The sequence below is a fragment of the Ovis aries genome, chromosome 19 (assembly GCF_016772045.2).
Source record: "Ovis aries strain OAR_USU_Benz2616 breed Rambouillet chromosome 19, ARS-UI_Ramb_v3.0, whole genome shotgun sequence".
NCBI lineage: Eukaryota > Metazoa > Chordata > Mammalia > Artiodactyla > Bovidae > Ovis > Ovis aries.
Genome location: NC_056072.1, coordinates 11,872,510 through 11,887,092, shown reverse-complemented (window position 1 = coordinate 11,887,092; position 14,583 = coordinate 11,872,510). Strand labels below are relative to the sequence as shown.

The 14,583-nt window shown below is 49.4% G+C and overlaps 1 protein-coding gene across 5 annotated transcripts in view; it reads right to left on the bottom strand.

Annotated features, from left to right (window-relative positions):
• Nucleotides 1-1,165: 1,165 nt before the first annotated feature.
• ACVR2B (activin A receptor type 2B) overlaps nt 1,166-14,583 on the bottom strand; it is a 37,198-nt gene continuing 23,780 nt past the window's right edge. For 4 of the 5 annotated variants that reach the window (XM_042236496.2, XM_042236494.2, XM_012099394.5 and 1 more), the window contains 4 exons: nt 13,862-13,976; nt 13,078-13,216; nt 12,843-12,973; nt 1,166-11,537 (listed from right to left, as the gene is read on the bottom strand). In XM_042236496.2, the coding sequence (XP_042092430.1) occupies nt 11,343-11,537; nt 12,843-12,973; nt 13,078-13,216; nt 13,862-13,976 (580 nt within the window). In that variant the 3' untranslated portion in view covers nt 1,166-11,342. The remainder of the gene's footprint in view (nt 11,538-12,842; nt 12,974-13,077; nt 13,217-13,861; nt 13,977-14,583) is intronic. The other variant, XM_042236497.2, reaches the window with a different exon arrangement.

The following is a 14,583-nucleotide window of genomic DNA, read 5'->3' as shown; positions in this document are numbered from 1 at the left end:
CCTACCTTTAAATGAAGGACTAGTAGTTTTAAAACTGTCATTAGGGGAACTTTAGTATTCCATAGGGGTGCTTGAGAAGCAAGGGAAGGAGGCAGAGGCAGGCTGAATGGCCCTGCTTTTATGTGGGCAAGCCTGCTTTTATGAACTGGCTTGTATTTTTTTTTTTAACTGAAAAAAAAATTCCTTTGCTGAGGAGAAAGCAACCAGATGGCCGGTGCAGTCCAGACTTCCAATGTTGTTAGCACCAAGGTCTTTATTCAAAAACATTATTAGCCTTTTGTCTTCCTCTCCTTCACTGACAAAAGGCGAACTTCCTAACACTAAAAAAGGACAAAATGGACTCAAAACTGAACAGGTGATTCCTAAATAAAGGGCCCCTCCCTTCAAAAATTACTCCCAAGTGTTCTAAGCAAGTTATTTAATCTTCATAATAAAGTGAATAAAAACACACTGATCCCACCAGAAGGAGTCAAAACTGTTGTTTCTCCACACTTAGAAGGTACTAGTCACAAGCCCCCCCCAAAAAAAATCTTTTATCTTACTACCGAAAGCAGTGAGGTGATTTCTGAGTCTTTCCTGTAAATTATAGACTATAATTATTTTATTCACAGGGAACCATGTTTGCATCTAGTGAGGTAACTCAGAAACTCCAAAACAAAAGACCTGACTGCTGGTTTACATCTGGGGAGGTGTTCCATCACGGTATTTTTTAATAGCTTAGCAAGTGACCAGGCTACTCAACCATGTTTGGAAATGGCAGCACTTGTATTCCACAGTAGTCCTGAGTATTATGTTTTTTCTGGGTTTCTCTGCTTCACTTACAAAAATAGTGCTCAGGGCTGTCTGCCAAGCACATAGGACTGTGGGGCAGCGTTGTGTGAGGAGGTCTTGGGGATTTGCAAAACACACCCCTGCTCTGCAGGAGCATACTCAAGAGTCCCAGGATGGTCCACGAAGGAGATGCCCCCTGTCTCCAACTCAGTCCTGAGCTTCTGAAGGGCGGAACTGGAGACCTGTGCTTAGTCACCCACAGGACCTTGGCAGCCTGGTATCAGCCATTAACAAGTGCTTGTATCCCACACAGGAACTCACAGAGGTGCTCAAGTTGGCCCTGTAAGTGGGAGAACAGAACCCCCCTGCCATGTGATTAAGAGAGACCACAGGGTTTTTTTTAATCATTATTATTTTATTTTCATATACAAAAAGATAAAACTTGAAATAGTTCTAGATTTTTCCTCCTATTCTGTTGGGGTGTGGCTGCTTCTTCACACGGGGGGTGGGGGTTGGGGGGAGACTACATTCACATCGGTTTATTTGAGGACCCAGTGCAGAGTTTAAGCAGCAAAACCCCAACTTAGCAGATCTAATTTCAAACTTGACACTCATTTCTAAAATTACCACAGTAAAAAGGAACAAAGATCCACTGCAAATGAATGAACTATGATACAATGTTCTTTCCAAAATGTCTTCATTTTGCAACTGTAATTACATGGATGTCTGCTTTAGGCCATTTCAGGTGTGTGCGGGTATTTAATATATATATATAGGTGTGTGTATTTTATATATGTATAATATATATATATTATACATATATAAATCAGCACACTTTTCAAATCCAGACAGGGTAACAGCAACAAGCTTAACTCTGTGTGTGTATATATATATATATTTTTTAAACATGATACTTTAGTATAACTTTTGTTAATTCAGTAGTACGATCTATTTCTGTTCTACAAAACTTTTATTGTATAGCTACAAGGGTGAAAAGTGACCTATTACATTTACATCTCACATATCCTGGTACACAGTACTTATTGAATTTGAGCCAAAAACAAGAAGTCTTCAGTTTTAGCACTTAAAGAGCTTCCTCAACTTCTACTGTCTGAAATCATATCCTAGTCACATTTCCAGAGTTTGCAAATTATTCATCATTGTTAACGGCAAGAAACAGGTGAATCCAAACTTTTAATTACAGTTTTATATACAAGTTAGATAACACAGCTCAAGACGACTTTGCTATCCATCCTAAACCCAACACACACACTCTCCACTAAGTTATTAGACAAGTCTTAGGGATTTCTGTCTTTCCCTTACAAATACTACAAACATTTAGAAGGAGCTGGTAAAACTGACATATGACGATGGCAAATGAGAGGTGACATCTACTGGTTCCAAAACCGGTCCTGCAGATGTGCTCTGCTGTGTTCTTTACCTGTGTCTGTTGCGTGCAGAAGCTCTTTTCACAAGAACTGACATCAAACTCAATGTAAGCTGAATTTACAGTACTGTATGAAGTTATTCAGATTCAAGGACAAATGTGGAAAAATGTTAACACATGGAAAATTTGGCCTTTGATGCTACCATAAATATGTCAAATTCATAAGCAGATTCTTTTTCTACAGTTGAAAAATGGCATCATGTCGATTTGTGGTATGGAACTGAAATCTCGAAGTATGTTTCTCATCTGCGGTAACCCTCACCACCCCCCCAATTCTCAAGTGCCACCCAACTTACTTTTGGATTTTTACAGAATCCTAGAAGAAAAAAAAAATGGAGGCGGGAGGGAAAAGACGCTGGCATTTTAACAAGTCTCCCCCTCCCAGGAGGTCGTCAGGCTCTCAGACGAGGTCTCCTAAGAATCTCTGCATGGTCACTGGCTCTCAGATGGCCTCTCGAAAATCACCTGGACACTTTCCAACTCAAACCCCAGCTGTTGCCTCATCCTTCCTATTCTCATCTCTGCCGCTGCTGGTAAGACTTCGATGAGTGCGTTCTTCACTTATGGAAAAACTATTTGGCAAAACAGACACTTAATGTGTGGCAGTGCTCTGAGAAAGCCTCAGCTAAAGCCCCTGCAGAGAGCAGAGCACGCGCTCTGAGGGCTGCGCTGGGACCCAGCGGGGACACGCTGACCCTGCTGTCCCGTGGCCAGCAGCACCGGCCAGGCAGCAGCCCACGCTCACTAGGGCCAAGTTACCACTTTAATCTTGGTCTGCCCCGGAGACGCAAATTCAGATGTGGTGACTGCTGGTTAATTAAACTTTCTGAACTGGTTTGGAAAAAAAAAAAAAAGGCTCTTTAAAAATATATATATATATTTATTTAAAATACATCAAAATGACAAACAGCCATAACCCGCAAGGCCTAATTTCACAGCAACGTATGCTACAGACATCTTCCCAAAATGCACTGTGGTGGATGGGGTGGGTGGGGGGATCGATCCTGCCATTTAAGGGAATGTTCTACACTTGAGCTTTAGCGACTGGACGTGTGTTACAAAGAGCTCATTTTCAGAACTCATTTGTGAACAAGGCCAACCAGCTGAGTCACTTTGCCTATTCAGAGCCGAGAATACTGAAAACGGCAGAATTCAGAATGGAACACGGGAAGCACCGTTCAGATGACACTCAAGACCCATCCCACCACAGGGCCGTGAAGAGCTTGCCAGAAGCCCCTTTTTCCAATCCTTGGGAAGAGTTTTACTTTAAAACAAACAAGTACCCATACTCGGCAGGGTTCCTGTGTGTGTGTGTGTCTGTGTGTGTGTGTGTGTGTGTCAGAGTGTGCGTGTCGCAAGCCTGCAGTTTCGAGAGGACCCAGATGGTGACACTGTTCCAACACGAGGTCTGAGGTAACTGGTTCTTAACACGCCTGGAGCACAGAACTGCATCCAGAAAATACAGCTGGGAAAAAGGAAAAAGGAGGGATTTCTGGCTAGAAAAGACAAGTAGAAAAAAGCTTACAGCAGTTGCTTTTGGGGGGAGGCAGGTGGCGAAAACAAAGGCACGGCAATTGCATCCAAGGCGCGCGGCTGGAGGGCAGACAGACGCTCTCTGATGGGGAGCAGGGAAGGGCCGAGGGTTGCTGCCCAGAGTGCCCCTGCACCTGCCGAAATGCAGCTCATTCAAGCATAAAAGGGGTAGCGCAAAACGCTGCTCTCGGCCAGGCCGAAGAGAAGCACAGCAGGTTTAACGGGACACAGTAGAGGCTCTCCTGACAACACCGTCCCAACCAGCGCACCTTTGAACCCAGCGGCTGAAGCCAGAAGGCCTTCAGCAACTGTGGATACAGAGTATTAGCTACATGACTGACCTCTTATACATCCCCATCAGAAAGGCTCACCCCAGTAACCATCCACTCTCCACCCAAAATCCAAAAAGCTAACAGGTAAAGACCGCCTTCCACATCACGGCCGTGATGCTGACCTTTGTAGGAAGAGCAGGAAACCCTTGTAGGCGCTGGGCAGAGGCCCTGATGGTACCTGGTTCTGAGCCGCCTCTGCGGGTGCCAGGGTTGCTTGCTAGAGGCAAGCGGTGAGCCAGTCCAGCCCCTCTCGCCTCCCAGCAGCCTTAACAGAGAAGACAAACTTGCCAGGCAGCCCTCCATTTACTCTGATCACACTGCCCACACACCACGCCCCTCCCTTTCCGAATGGAAAATTCTCTCCTGAAAAACTGGATAATTTGGTCTGAGATCATTCGGTTTGGTAGATTTCTCCAATCACCGAATCCTCCTTTTACACATTTGTTGCCTGAATCTTACTCGAGTCCCAAGCCACCCCAATCTGCACCCTGGTACCATTTCTGTTCCCCGAAACCCCTTCACACCACTACACCCATGAGAGTAACTTACAAAGGAGTTATTCACCTCAGAACCCTTTGTTCAAAAGAAACCTCAGGAGGAAGCACGTATATAAAGCACACGGCAGGATCCTCTGGCCTTTCCCAGCCCCTCTCCTCGGCAGACTGCCCCATGCAGACAGCTGTGAGTGGAGTTTTGGGCCAAACAAGACCCATCGGTGGACTGCAATCTGCCAGTGTATCAACGCGAAGTCGCAGGAGCACTCAGGGACGGTCCCACACCACTCACACTCCAGTGTACACTTATCTTGAAAGGTAAAGCTCATGGCTCTGATTACAAAATCATTCTTACTCAAACTCACTGGACTTTATAAAAATAATCTGTGGTATAAAACAATCTCCACACTGTGCAGAAGAAATCCGTCGGGTGATATAACTAAATATATATGTAGTGCTACAGATTTCTTAAAGTAAAATTTCAAGTGTCGTATCTCTATTATATAACCTATTCTTTTATTTACAATGCTACCTAACAACATTCGAATGCGAACATGATTGGGAGAATCCAGGAATGAGCCCGCGCCCAACCCACAGCAGAAATTCCCAGGGCTCAAGACAGGACTCCTCCATTTGCAAAAAAAAGACCCATCCACATCTGCCTGAAAAGCATGAGCTAATGGGCCCTATTTTTTTGTAACTGTGAGCTTCAAAATGTAAACTTTGCAAGTGAAGGAAACGCGTTTCTGTGGATGTCCAGAAAAGCCCACAGCTGTAGAATCCACTGCATATACACACACGTCTGTGTGTATATTTCTTTAGTGTCCTGTAGTGGGCTTGCAGGAGTTCTCAGAATTGCCCAGGCTCCAGACAATCCAAAGACACTCCTGGAAAGGGCAGTGCAAAGCCCATCTCCATATGCTGGCATTTAGGGAATATGTGTTTTAATTCATGAGGAAAAAACACTTGTCTTATCGCTACGAGCTGCCATAGGAGCAAATAAAATCTCACTGGTTTTGGCACTACAGGGGTACATGGAGGATCACAATCACAGAGTCCTGCTTCATTCATACCTGGAAGATACCGTCACAACAATGTAAAAAGCTGGGTAAAAATTCTCAGTAGTGGTAAATCTTTTCAATTCAAAATTCCGTCCAAACCAAAGTTTACAGTGAACGCAAAATGAGTTTAAAACAAGAGTATTCAAAATACCCCACTAGATAATCTGGACTTCTACTTGATGGTCATTTGTAGTTCTCCTGGACCCACCGCAGTCATCTCTCTATATGGAGGGTTGCGGGGTGGAGATCCGAAATCCACTGATGCAGCTCTTGCATAAAATGACACACATTTGAAATCACCTCCAGATTACTTATAATACCTAATATAATAAAATACTATGTAAAGAGTTGTAAATATAATATAAGTACTATGTAAAGAGTTGCCAGTAAGTGGCAAATTCAAGTTTTGATTTTTGGAACTTTCTGTAATATTTTTCCCCAAAATATTTTTGATTCAAGGTTGGATGAACCCGAGAATGAGGAACCCATGGCTGTGGAGGGCCGACTATAACTGTTTTTCAAGTGTGGCTAAGTCACATGAATTAATTTCCAAGGGAAGGGGTGCATTTTAAAATTCCATTTATTTTTGCTACAAAACTAAATCCTCTTAAAAAAAAAAAAAAAACAAACTTCCCCAAGCCTCCTAAAGGTCTGGGATACATTCATAGGTGGACTGCTGGTTGCAAATTAACTGTCAGGAATCTTACTTAAAGAACATGCCTATAACCCTGAATTCATTGTTTACAAATCTAGACTTAGAAGAAAAACAAACAGCTTATCAACTGAATTACTGGGCTGGTTTCTTTGCCTAAAACAGAACTCCTGATTGGGACTGGAACCCATCATTCCTAGGCTGAACACATCGGCTGCTGAGTACTTTACCAGCTCAGCTTTTGTGGACAGCCACTGGCCAGAAAAGGCCGCCTTGTCTCCTTTTCCTTCTTGGCCACTTGCCCTGAACCGCAAGGGGAGGCAGCGGGATGGGGTGGGGGGTGGGGGGTAGTCAGTCAGTCCCCTGTGCTTCTTGAAGAGTCAGGTCTGAGGCAGGCCTGGCCATCTCTCCAAAGATTCAGAAACAGCTGGCCCTGACAAACTGAGCTAACTCCTGGAAAATGCTTTCCGATTTAGGTATTCTTCTAGTAAGCCAAGTTCTCTGGAATAACGCCTGGCTGTTCAACTTCTAGTACGCACGTGCAGTCACACGCCACTCTTTGGGACCCCACAGACTACAGCCCACCGGGCTCCTCTGTCCATGGAATTTTCCAGGCAAGAATCCTGGAGTGGGTTGCCATTTCCTACTCCAGGGGATCTTCCCCACCCAGGGACTGAACCCACGTCTCTTGCATTGCAGGTAGATTCTTTACCACTGCGCCACCTGGGAAGCCCCTTCACCTCTAGTACACGTCTAGTACCAATTCTAACAACTTACGTACGTACGCTCACTATATTCCTTAAAAAAAAAAAAAAACATGAAATCCTTGTATTGCCAACAGATGCTGGGAACGTCACATTGTATTCTCGAAGAAGCAGAATTCCATTTCCAAGAGGGCCATCCAGTCCTCCCACCCCAAGAGAACAGCTCCCTCCCTGGCCTCATGGTTCAGAGTACAGGGGCCACGGGATGGGGCTCTCTGAGCCACATACACGACATACGGTGGACCCTCAATACACGGCTCGGCCTGCCACGAAGGAAACATCACACACGAACCCCAAATACCCGAAGAGGAGCAGCACGGCGGCCAGCTGGAGAGAAAAGAGACAGAGAAGAGCCGCGGGATCCCCTGCTCAGCTCCCTAAGGCAGGGAGCCACAACAGGAGGGTCGGCCTGGTCCCTGGGGGCAGGGGAAGAACCACCTCGGAGGCCTGGAGATGACAAATTTTTCCCTTGGCTAAGAAAGCAAGAGTGGGCGGCTCAAGCGTCCTGAGGCTGTCCGAGGCTGCACAAGGTCCCTCTTCTGGACACAGGCCACCCCATGCAGACAGGATGAAGTCTGCATCAGAAGCAGCTGGCACGTGTAAGGAAGCCTCCCCAGCAGGACTGAGCTCTTGGGGCCCCTACTGAGAGCCAAGAGGACAAGAAGGCCATCTGAAACGAGGCTGACGGCGCTTACCCCACTGCCACTGGGCCGGGTCTCCCTTTCTCCTCAGAAGGACCTGCCTGTGGCCCTCACACCCCAAGTAATTCAATCAGAGAAGGACTCCTGGGAGGGACCAACAGCCCCAGGATGTGCGAACGCGCATGCCCATGCCCTTCCATGGCCTGTGATGAAGCGTCCTCTGCGGGCACTGTGACACAGCGGCCTCTGTCCCCACGTGTCTCCTCCTTCCCTTGCTCACTCCTGGCTCCCTCTGGCTCAGGAGACCGCCCCTGCTGCTGCTGCTAAGTCGCTTCAGTCGTGTCCAACTCTGTGCAACCCCACAGACGGCAGCCCACCAGGCTGCTCCGTCCCTGGGATTCTCCAGGCAAGCACACTGGAGGGAGTGGAGACCTCCCCATGAGGGACCAAAGAGAAGACACTCTCCACAGCCAGGAGCCTGCCTGGACGACAGCACACTTGGGAGGAAGGCGCAGGGGTCCTGGGCCACTTCTGTCCTCTGACTTGGCCACCGTCCTACCCTGAACGGGGCAGGGACGATGAGACCAGACTCCACGGCTCCCAGTCTTCCACAGAGCTTGGAGGGGGAGAGAAAAGAAATGTAGGAGAGATATGAGCTCCCTGGAAATGGAGAGTGCATGAAGCATCTGTGGAGATGAGCACAGGCTGAGCCCCACAAGCCCATCACACAAGCCGGAGCCGCGGATGGCGGGCTCCCCCAGAGGATTCGTGACGACAAAGATGACTTCATCAGAGGCAGAAGACCCCCCAGGCCCCAGCGGCACGTCGGGAGAGAGACGCCCACCTTCTCCTGGCCACGACCACGGTCAGGGACCCTTGGCCCAGCACACGTGTGCCACCAGAAGCCCTCTGCCAAGACACACCTCATTCCGGTGCCACGGCCCTGAGGAAGTGACGGCAGCTGGGCACAGGGCCAGCAAAGGGGGACCCCCACCCCTGCCTCAGCCTAAAGAGGCCCCGCAGCAGGGCAAAGCTCGCTCTCAGGAGAATCAAGCCAGCACGCAAAGCAAAAACTGCCCAGAGGAAACCTAAAGCCAAACAGAGGCTGGGGTTCAGTGTTCCACACGGGACAGGTCAGGGATCCGGTCATTCCTGTCTGAAATCAGCTACATTTCTTAGTGGTTTATTTGTTTCTTCTGAGGGTTGGAAAGTAGAGATGCCCAGCACTGCCTACCTAAGTAAGGAGAAAGCTGGAGAAACCAGATATGGCACTTTTCAATAAATATTTTAAAGCTTCTGAAAGAAATAAGTGGAAAAGAAAAGCAACTGCTGTAAGGCCTGTTTTGCTGTTAAAAATCGTTCCGAGGGAAGAAAAATACCACAGCACAAAAGAGTTTAAAAAAGAAAAGGAAGAAGAGATAGACAAATAACTTACTAAAAAAAAAACAAAAACCTGTCCCTGGAGCCACCCTGGCCAGCTCACATTTTGACCCGTGAAGCAAAGCTCACCTCCACTGCACAGTGTCCAAACACGCAGAGGAGGACCCAGCCTGGGGGGCCCAGAGCCCCCACCGCCCGGCCGGGCCATCACAGGCGGCCCGGGCAGCGCGGCTCCAGAGACCTGCTGGGCACTTCCCCTCGCGCCCCCGCTGACTTGCTGAAGAAATTAAGTCTCAAGTAAAATTACCTCATGGGGGTCTAAAGGCCACAGATTTCCCAGGTTAAAGTGGGGTCGCCTGTCATTCTGAACAATGACCTCCCAAGTCGAGGGAAACAGCGGAACCTCCAAAAAACTCAGGAGGAGGCGCCCACCCCTCACCCTAGTCAACCTCTCCCCGTCGCCCACCAACTCGCCTACCCTCAAGGTGAAGAGATCCAGTTTTCAAATAAAAGGGTCTAAAGCAATGGGAAGGAAATGCCTTCACAAATAAGAGTGACGAATGCCCAGACTCAGCCCCGACAGCCAACCCACAGTGGATGACAATTATTTACAAGGGGACGTTATCAACGAAAAACGGGAGCACTCCCTAAGAAGACTCACAACTTTTTTTCTTTTTCTCTATTTCTTTTAAACTTTCTTGTCATAAAAGCCAACTTACATTAAAATATACTTACTACGAGACAACACAACTAATAAAATATATAATAAACCTTACACAAGTAGAAAATTCTGAGGTATTTCTGGTTTGAGGTGGTCTGTGGTCGTGAAGTTTTAATTCTTTTACTTTTCAAAATTTAAACCTCGGAAGCCACATAGCAAAGCATTTGCGTGGATGTGTGTGTTTTTAAGAAAAAAAAAAAAAAATTTGCATGTTTCATAAATTAAAAAAAAAAAGTCAAAGGTTGAAACAGCAGCATTAGGAACATTCACTGACGAGAGCAAGGTTATGGCAAAACAGAGAAACGGTTTTTTTCGAATATGCACCTCTTGTGAGGGGGTCTGGAGAAAGCTGTGTCCACGAGCTACATAAAGGGACAGTAACGTCACCACACAGGGCAGACAGAGCCAGCGCTGCAGGACTCTGGGGCTCTCCAGAGAGACAGGCCTTGGCCAGGCCGGACCCAGGAAATCCTCTCGCCCCGGCTACGCAGGGCGCCCCCACGTGGCCATTTCCCTGAACTGCTCCAGGAGGAAACGCTCAACTTTTCCTCCCTTACAGATATTTACAGTATAACGTCTCATCAAGACTGTACTCACTAAACCGTGATGATTTCTACCCTTGCCGAACCTTAAAATCAGGGTAGAAAAAAATGTTGTGTCTTATGCCCAAGCCCAAGTGAGTGAAAAGAAAAACTGGACAGGGCACACAGATGGGCCAGAGCCACACCTGATTTCAGACTTTCTCCAAACCCCGCTCTTGCTGTTCATGCTCGGCCTCCACGCGATCCTTCCCCTCGATTCCGGGTTACCTGAGAAGTAGTCTCATAGCAAAGGATGTTGCTCCGAGTGTGCCCGAGTCCAGTGTAGCTCTGCTCCAGAACCCACCCCCAGCTCCGTCCTCCCCTCCAGTCCAAACCATCCTCAGCCTCAGCCCAGTTTTTCCTCGGTCAGGACAACACCCGTTCATCCGTGAAAAGACACGCCTGCTGTTTCTTAAACTCACTGTCTAAAAAGGGATAAAAACACAGTAAAAGGTGAGGCGGGAGGGGGACGAGGGCAGAGGGAAACTCCTCGTGTGAGGAAGGTGTGTTCTTATGTAACAGTCTTCAAAGGTTCCTCTAGGTAGAGTTTGCAGCATTAAGTTTCCTAAGACAGGATGGGTTTCTTTGTGTCACAGGTTCTGAGACAACAAACAAAGAGAAAGCGGGGGAAAATGGACCCCGAGGGGCAGGAGGTGGCCGAGGCTCTTCAGCATGGCGCTGGTTCCTCATTCACAGCTCAGCACCGCAACGCCTGCTGACGTGTCCGCTGTTTGCGATACAGTAGAGCAATGTGCTGGTAAAAACTGATCCAATCCAAAAAAATAATATTAATAATAATAATTATAATAATTATAATAATAATAAAAAGTCAAGGTAAAATAGCAGCTGCATTTTATGTGTTTGTTGGTATTATGGGATTTCCAAAACAAAACACAACTTTTTTTTGTTTTCTTTCCTTTCCTCTTCAGATCTACTGAGTCTGGAGAGCCACTCGTGTCCTGGGCTTAGATGCTCGACTCCTTCGGGGGCAGGTCCACGTTGGTGACGGAGGTCACCAGGGAGACGAGACAGTCCGAGGTAGTGCCGTTGACCGACCTCCGAATCAGGGACACTCGCTCCTCCACGCAGCCCGCGGACAGGCGAGCCTCCGCGTCGTGGTCCCAGCACTCCTCGATTGTCACGCAGAGCTGGGCCAGGCCCTGCACGCCAGCGGGAGAGAGGAAACGCATGCCTCTGCTGGTGGCCCTCAGTGAGGACAAGCAAACCAGCCATGTTCCCGAGGACTGAGCCCACAGGCCCGTCCACAGGGCTCTGGGGGACGCTCCCCTGCCAGCAGTCAGGGTCCTGAGCCCACCGGCCTCCTCCACAGCCCCCAGGGAAGGGCCACTGAACCTCAATACTCAACAAGGGAATCCAGGGCCCACAGGGCCGCCTGCCTTGGACTGGTGACATTGCCACAAGATCTTGGGCAAAGTCCAAATCACACAGGGGCCCAATGTGCAGTTACAGTGGAGACAGAGGGGGACTTCATCCCACCTTTTTCCCCACGGCCCCCAGAACCTCCCCAGAGTCCAGGAAATAGGGCCTGACACCTTGTGCTAGAACCAACTGCGTGAAGCTGGGAAAGGCCGCAAGATGAGCAAAGTGCCCACCCGTACCCAGAACGGTCCAGCCTGCTTGGCACTAGGCCACACTCAGCTCCCTCTGGGCCTGTTCCACGTCAGGGAACTGGACTGGCGACCGCAGCGTCTCTGCCCTGAGAGACTGAACGTCTAAGGCAGAAGCAAGGCCCAGCTTCCCTCTCCCGGTGCCTATATTTTCTCCATCTGCAGTCTTGGGTTTCAGGGAGCAGGCAGCATGGCAGCAGAACCTGACCTCCACAGCTCAACCCCTGACAATGTGGGAAGAGCGCCAGCCCCCAGTGATATCCTTCGGAATTAACCCTAGGGTGCCAGGGGGAAGGGAGTCAATAGAGCTCAAGGCAAATATCCTTCCAAGAAATGTTAACGGTTTCCACAGCTGGGGTCTTTTGTACATATCCGCAGACTGGAGGGGCCCAGATGCCACGTAGCTCAGCCCAGGCCCAAAAAGTTGATGAGGGCAGGGAAAAGTGATTACTTCATCCGAGCTAAGCCGTATTAAACACTTAAGTAATAGGTGTCCTGCCCAGTGAGGTACAGCAACTCCTTAAATCTAATACTACCCTGAGGAGACAAGAGCTCAGAGAAATAAAGCAATCTGCCAGATGTCACCCAGCTACCGACGGACAGATCCAGGATTTCAGGTCCCATCACTCTCTGGGGTCAAAACCAGAGCCGCTGCCTTGGAGTGCACTAACCTGCACAGACGCTCCCCGGGTGGAAGGGAGGCAACGCACCCGGGGGAGGTGGGGCTGGGCCTGCGGCCTGAGCCCTCCCCTCTGGCCCTGCCGTGGGTGAAGCTCCCCTGCTGGCCGTCAGCACCCCACGCCCACAGCCGCCGCCGCAGCCCCCGCCGACCCTCACCGGGTGTTTCAGCCAGTGATCCTTGATGGCCGGCCGCATCTTCTTATGCACCACAACCTCCTGCAGCTCCTCCAGTGACGGGTGCTGGCCGATCTCCTCCTCAAAAGGCAGCATGTACTCATCCACAGGTCCTGGAGAGAGTGAGTCCCAAGGCGGGGGTGGGGGGGGAGGTAACCCGACTGCCCGACTTCTCCCCCACCACGCCCAGGATGCTCGGGGCTCCCGCCCTGCTCACCGTCGGCAGCTTTGCAGCGGGACACGAGCTCCCAGAGCACCAGCCCCATGGCGTACATGTCGATGCGCAGAAAGGCGTCTCTCTGGAAGTTGATGGCTCCCTCGAGCACCTCGGGGGCCATGTACCGCCGCGTGCCCACCTGCGTGAGGACAGGGGAGGGGCTGTGGTCACCGAGCATGTACAGATGCACTCACAGGAGACGGGAGCTACAGCCCGTGTGCGCGCCAGGGTCATCGACAATGACAGCTGTCCCCGACGGTCGTGGAGGGGAGGGGGCGGGGAGGCCTACAAGGGGCACGATGTAATGACGACTGTGAAGTATCACTCCAGACAGTAGTAATCTACCACAGAACTGCTGCCTCTTAACTCCATCAACACCACAAGGGGCTCCACAGATAATGTGTATTTTACTGAGACTGACATCAAAAACAGAAGGGAGAGAATAGTTCAAAACACTAACAGCAGTTGTTTTAGGATGATCTGCTCAGGTTTACCTTTAGGTTACTTTTTCTCCAGGTTTTTGATTTGGATTCTTAAAATACACTTATTTATTTTTATCTTGTTTAATAATTACAACTGAAAGAAGGAAGGGAAATCTGTTTCTCACTGACCGGCGCACGAAGCCATACCACCCTCCAGGCTTCACCTCCCCACTGGTGAAATGAGAGCATTACCCCTGGGGTTCTCAGACAACTCTGATCTCACGGGGTGACCCCTGTCCCCTGCCAGCTGACACCAGAAGGGCAGTGTCCACCCCCATCTTCTACCCCCTGAGGCTCATCACCTGCCCGTGAGTGTCCCCCGGAGGTTTCCCTGGCTCAAACCGAACAGCCAGGCCAAAGTCAGCCAGCACAGCAGTGAGGTCACTCTTCAGCAATACATTCTTGCTCTTAAAGTCCCTGTGGAGACGGTGGACTGAGATGGAGCCAAACCTGTGATCCGATCGGCCCTGCTCCTGCCTTCCCACCTAGACTCCCAGAGCCCTAAGCCGGGGTCCATCCCACCCTGTGGGGAGCGGGGTCTGCACCAGGTTGGAGTTCCACGAAGCCACCCAGGCGGGCAGCTTTAGTACACCCCGCTCCGTCAGTGTGAGAATCCCTAACTGCACTCTGACCAGAGCTGTCAGAGCAACGATGACCCCTGTCCAGTGCCCAGCATCAAAGGCTGGCTCTCACATTCTCAGAGGGTTTGAGGAGGGGCACTGCAGCTGGGGATGTGAGTTTCCTGGCAAGAATTTACACCATTTGGGATGTGAATGAGAAGAGAAGTTTCAATGCATTGCCTGATTCTGAGCAGGCCCCAGAGCAGAGGTCCCCAACCTCACGATCTAATGCCTGATGATCTGAGGTGGAGCTAATACAGTAACAAAAATGAAGTGCACTGTAAATGTAACATGTTTAAATCAACCTGAAACCACCCTCACCCCAGTCTGTAGAAAAACTACTGTCTTCCACAAAACTGGTCCCTGCTGCCAAAAAGATTGGGGACCGCTGCCCCAGAGGTTTG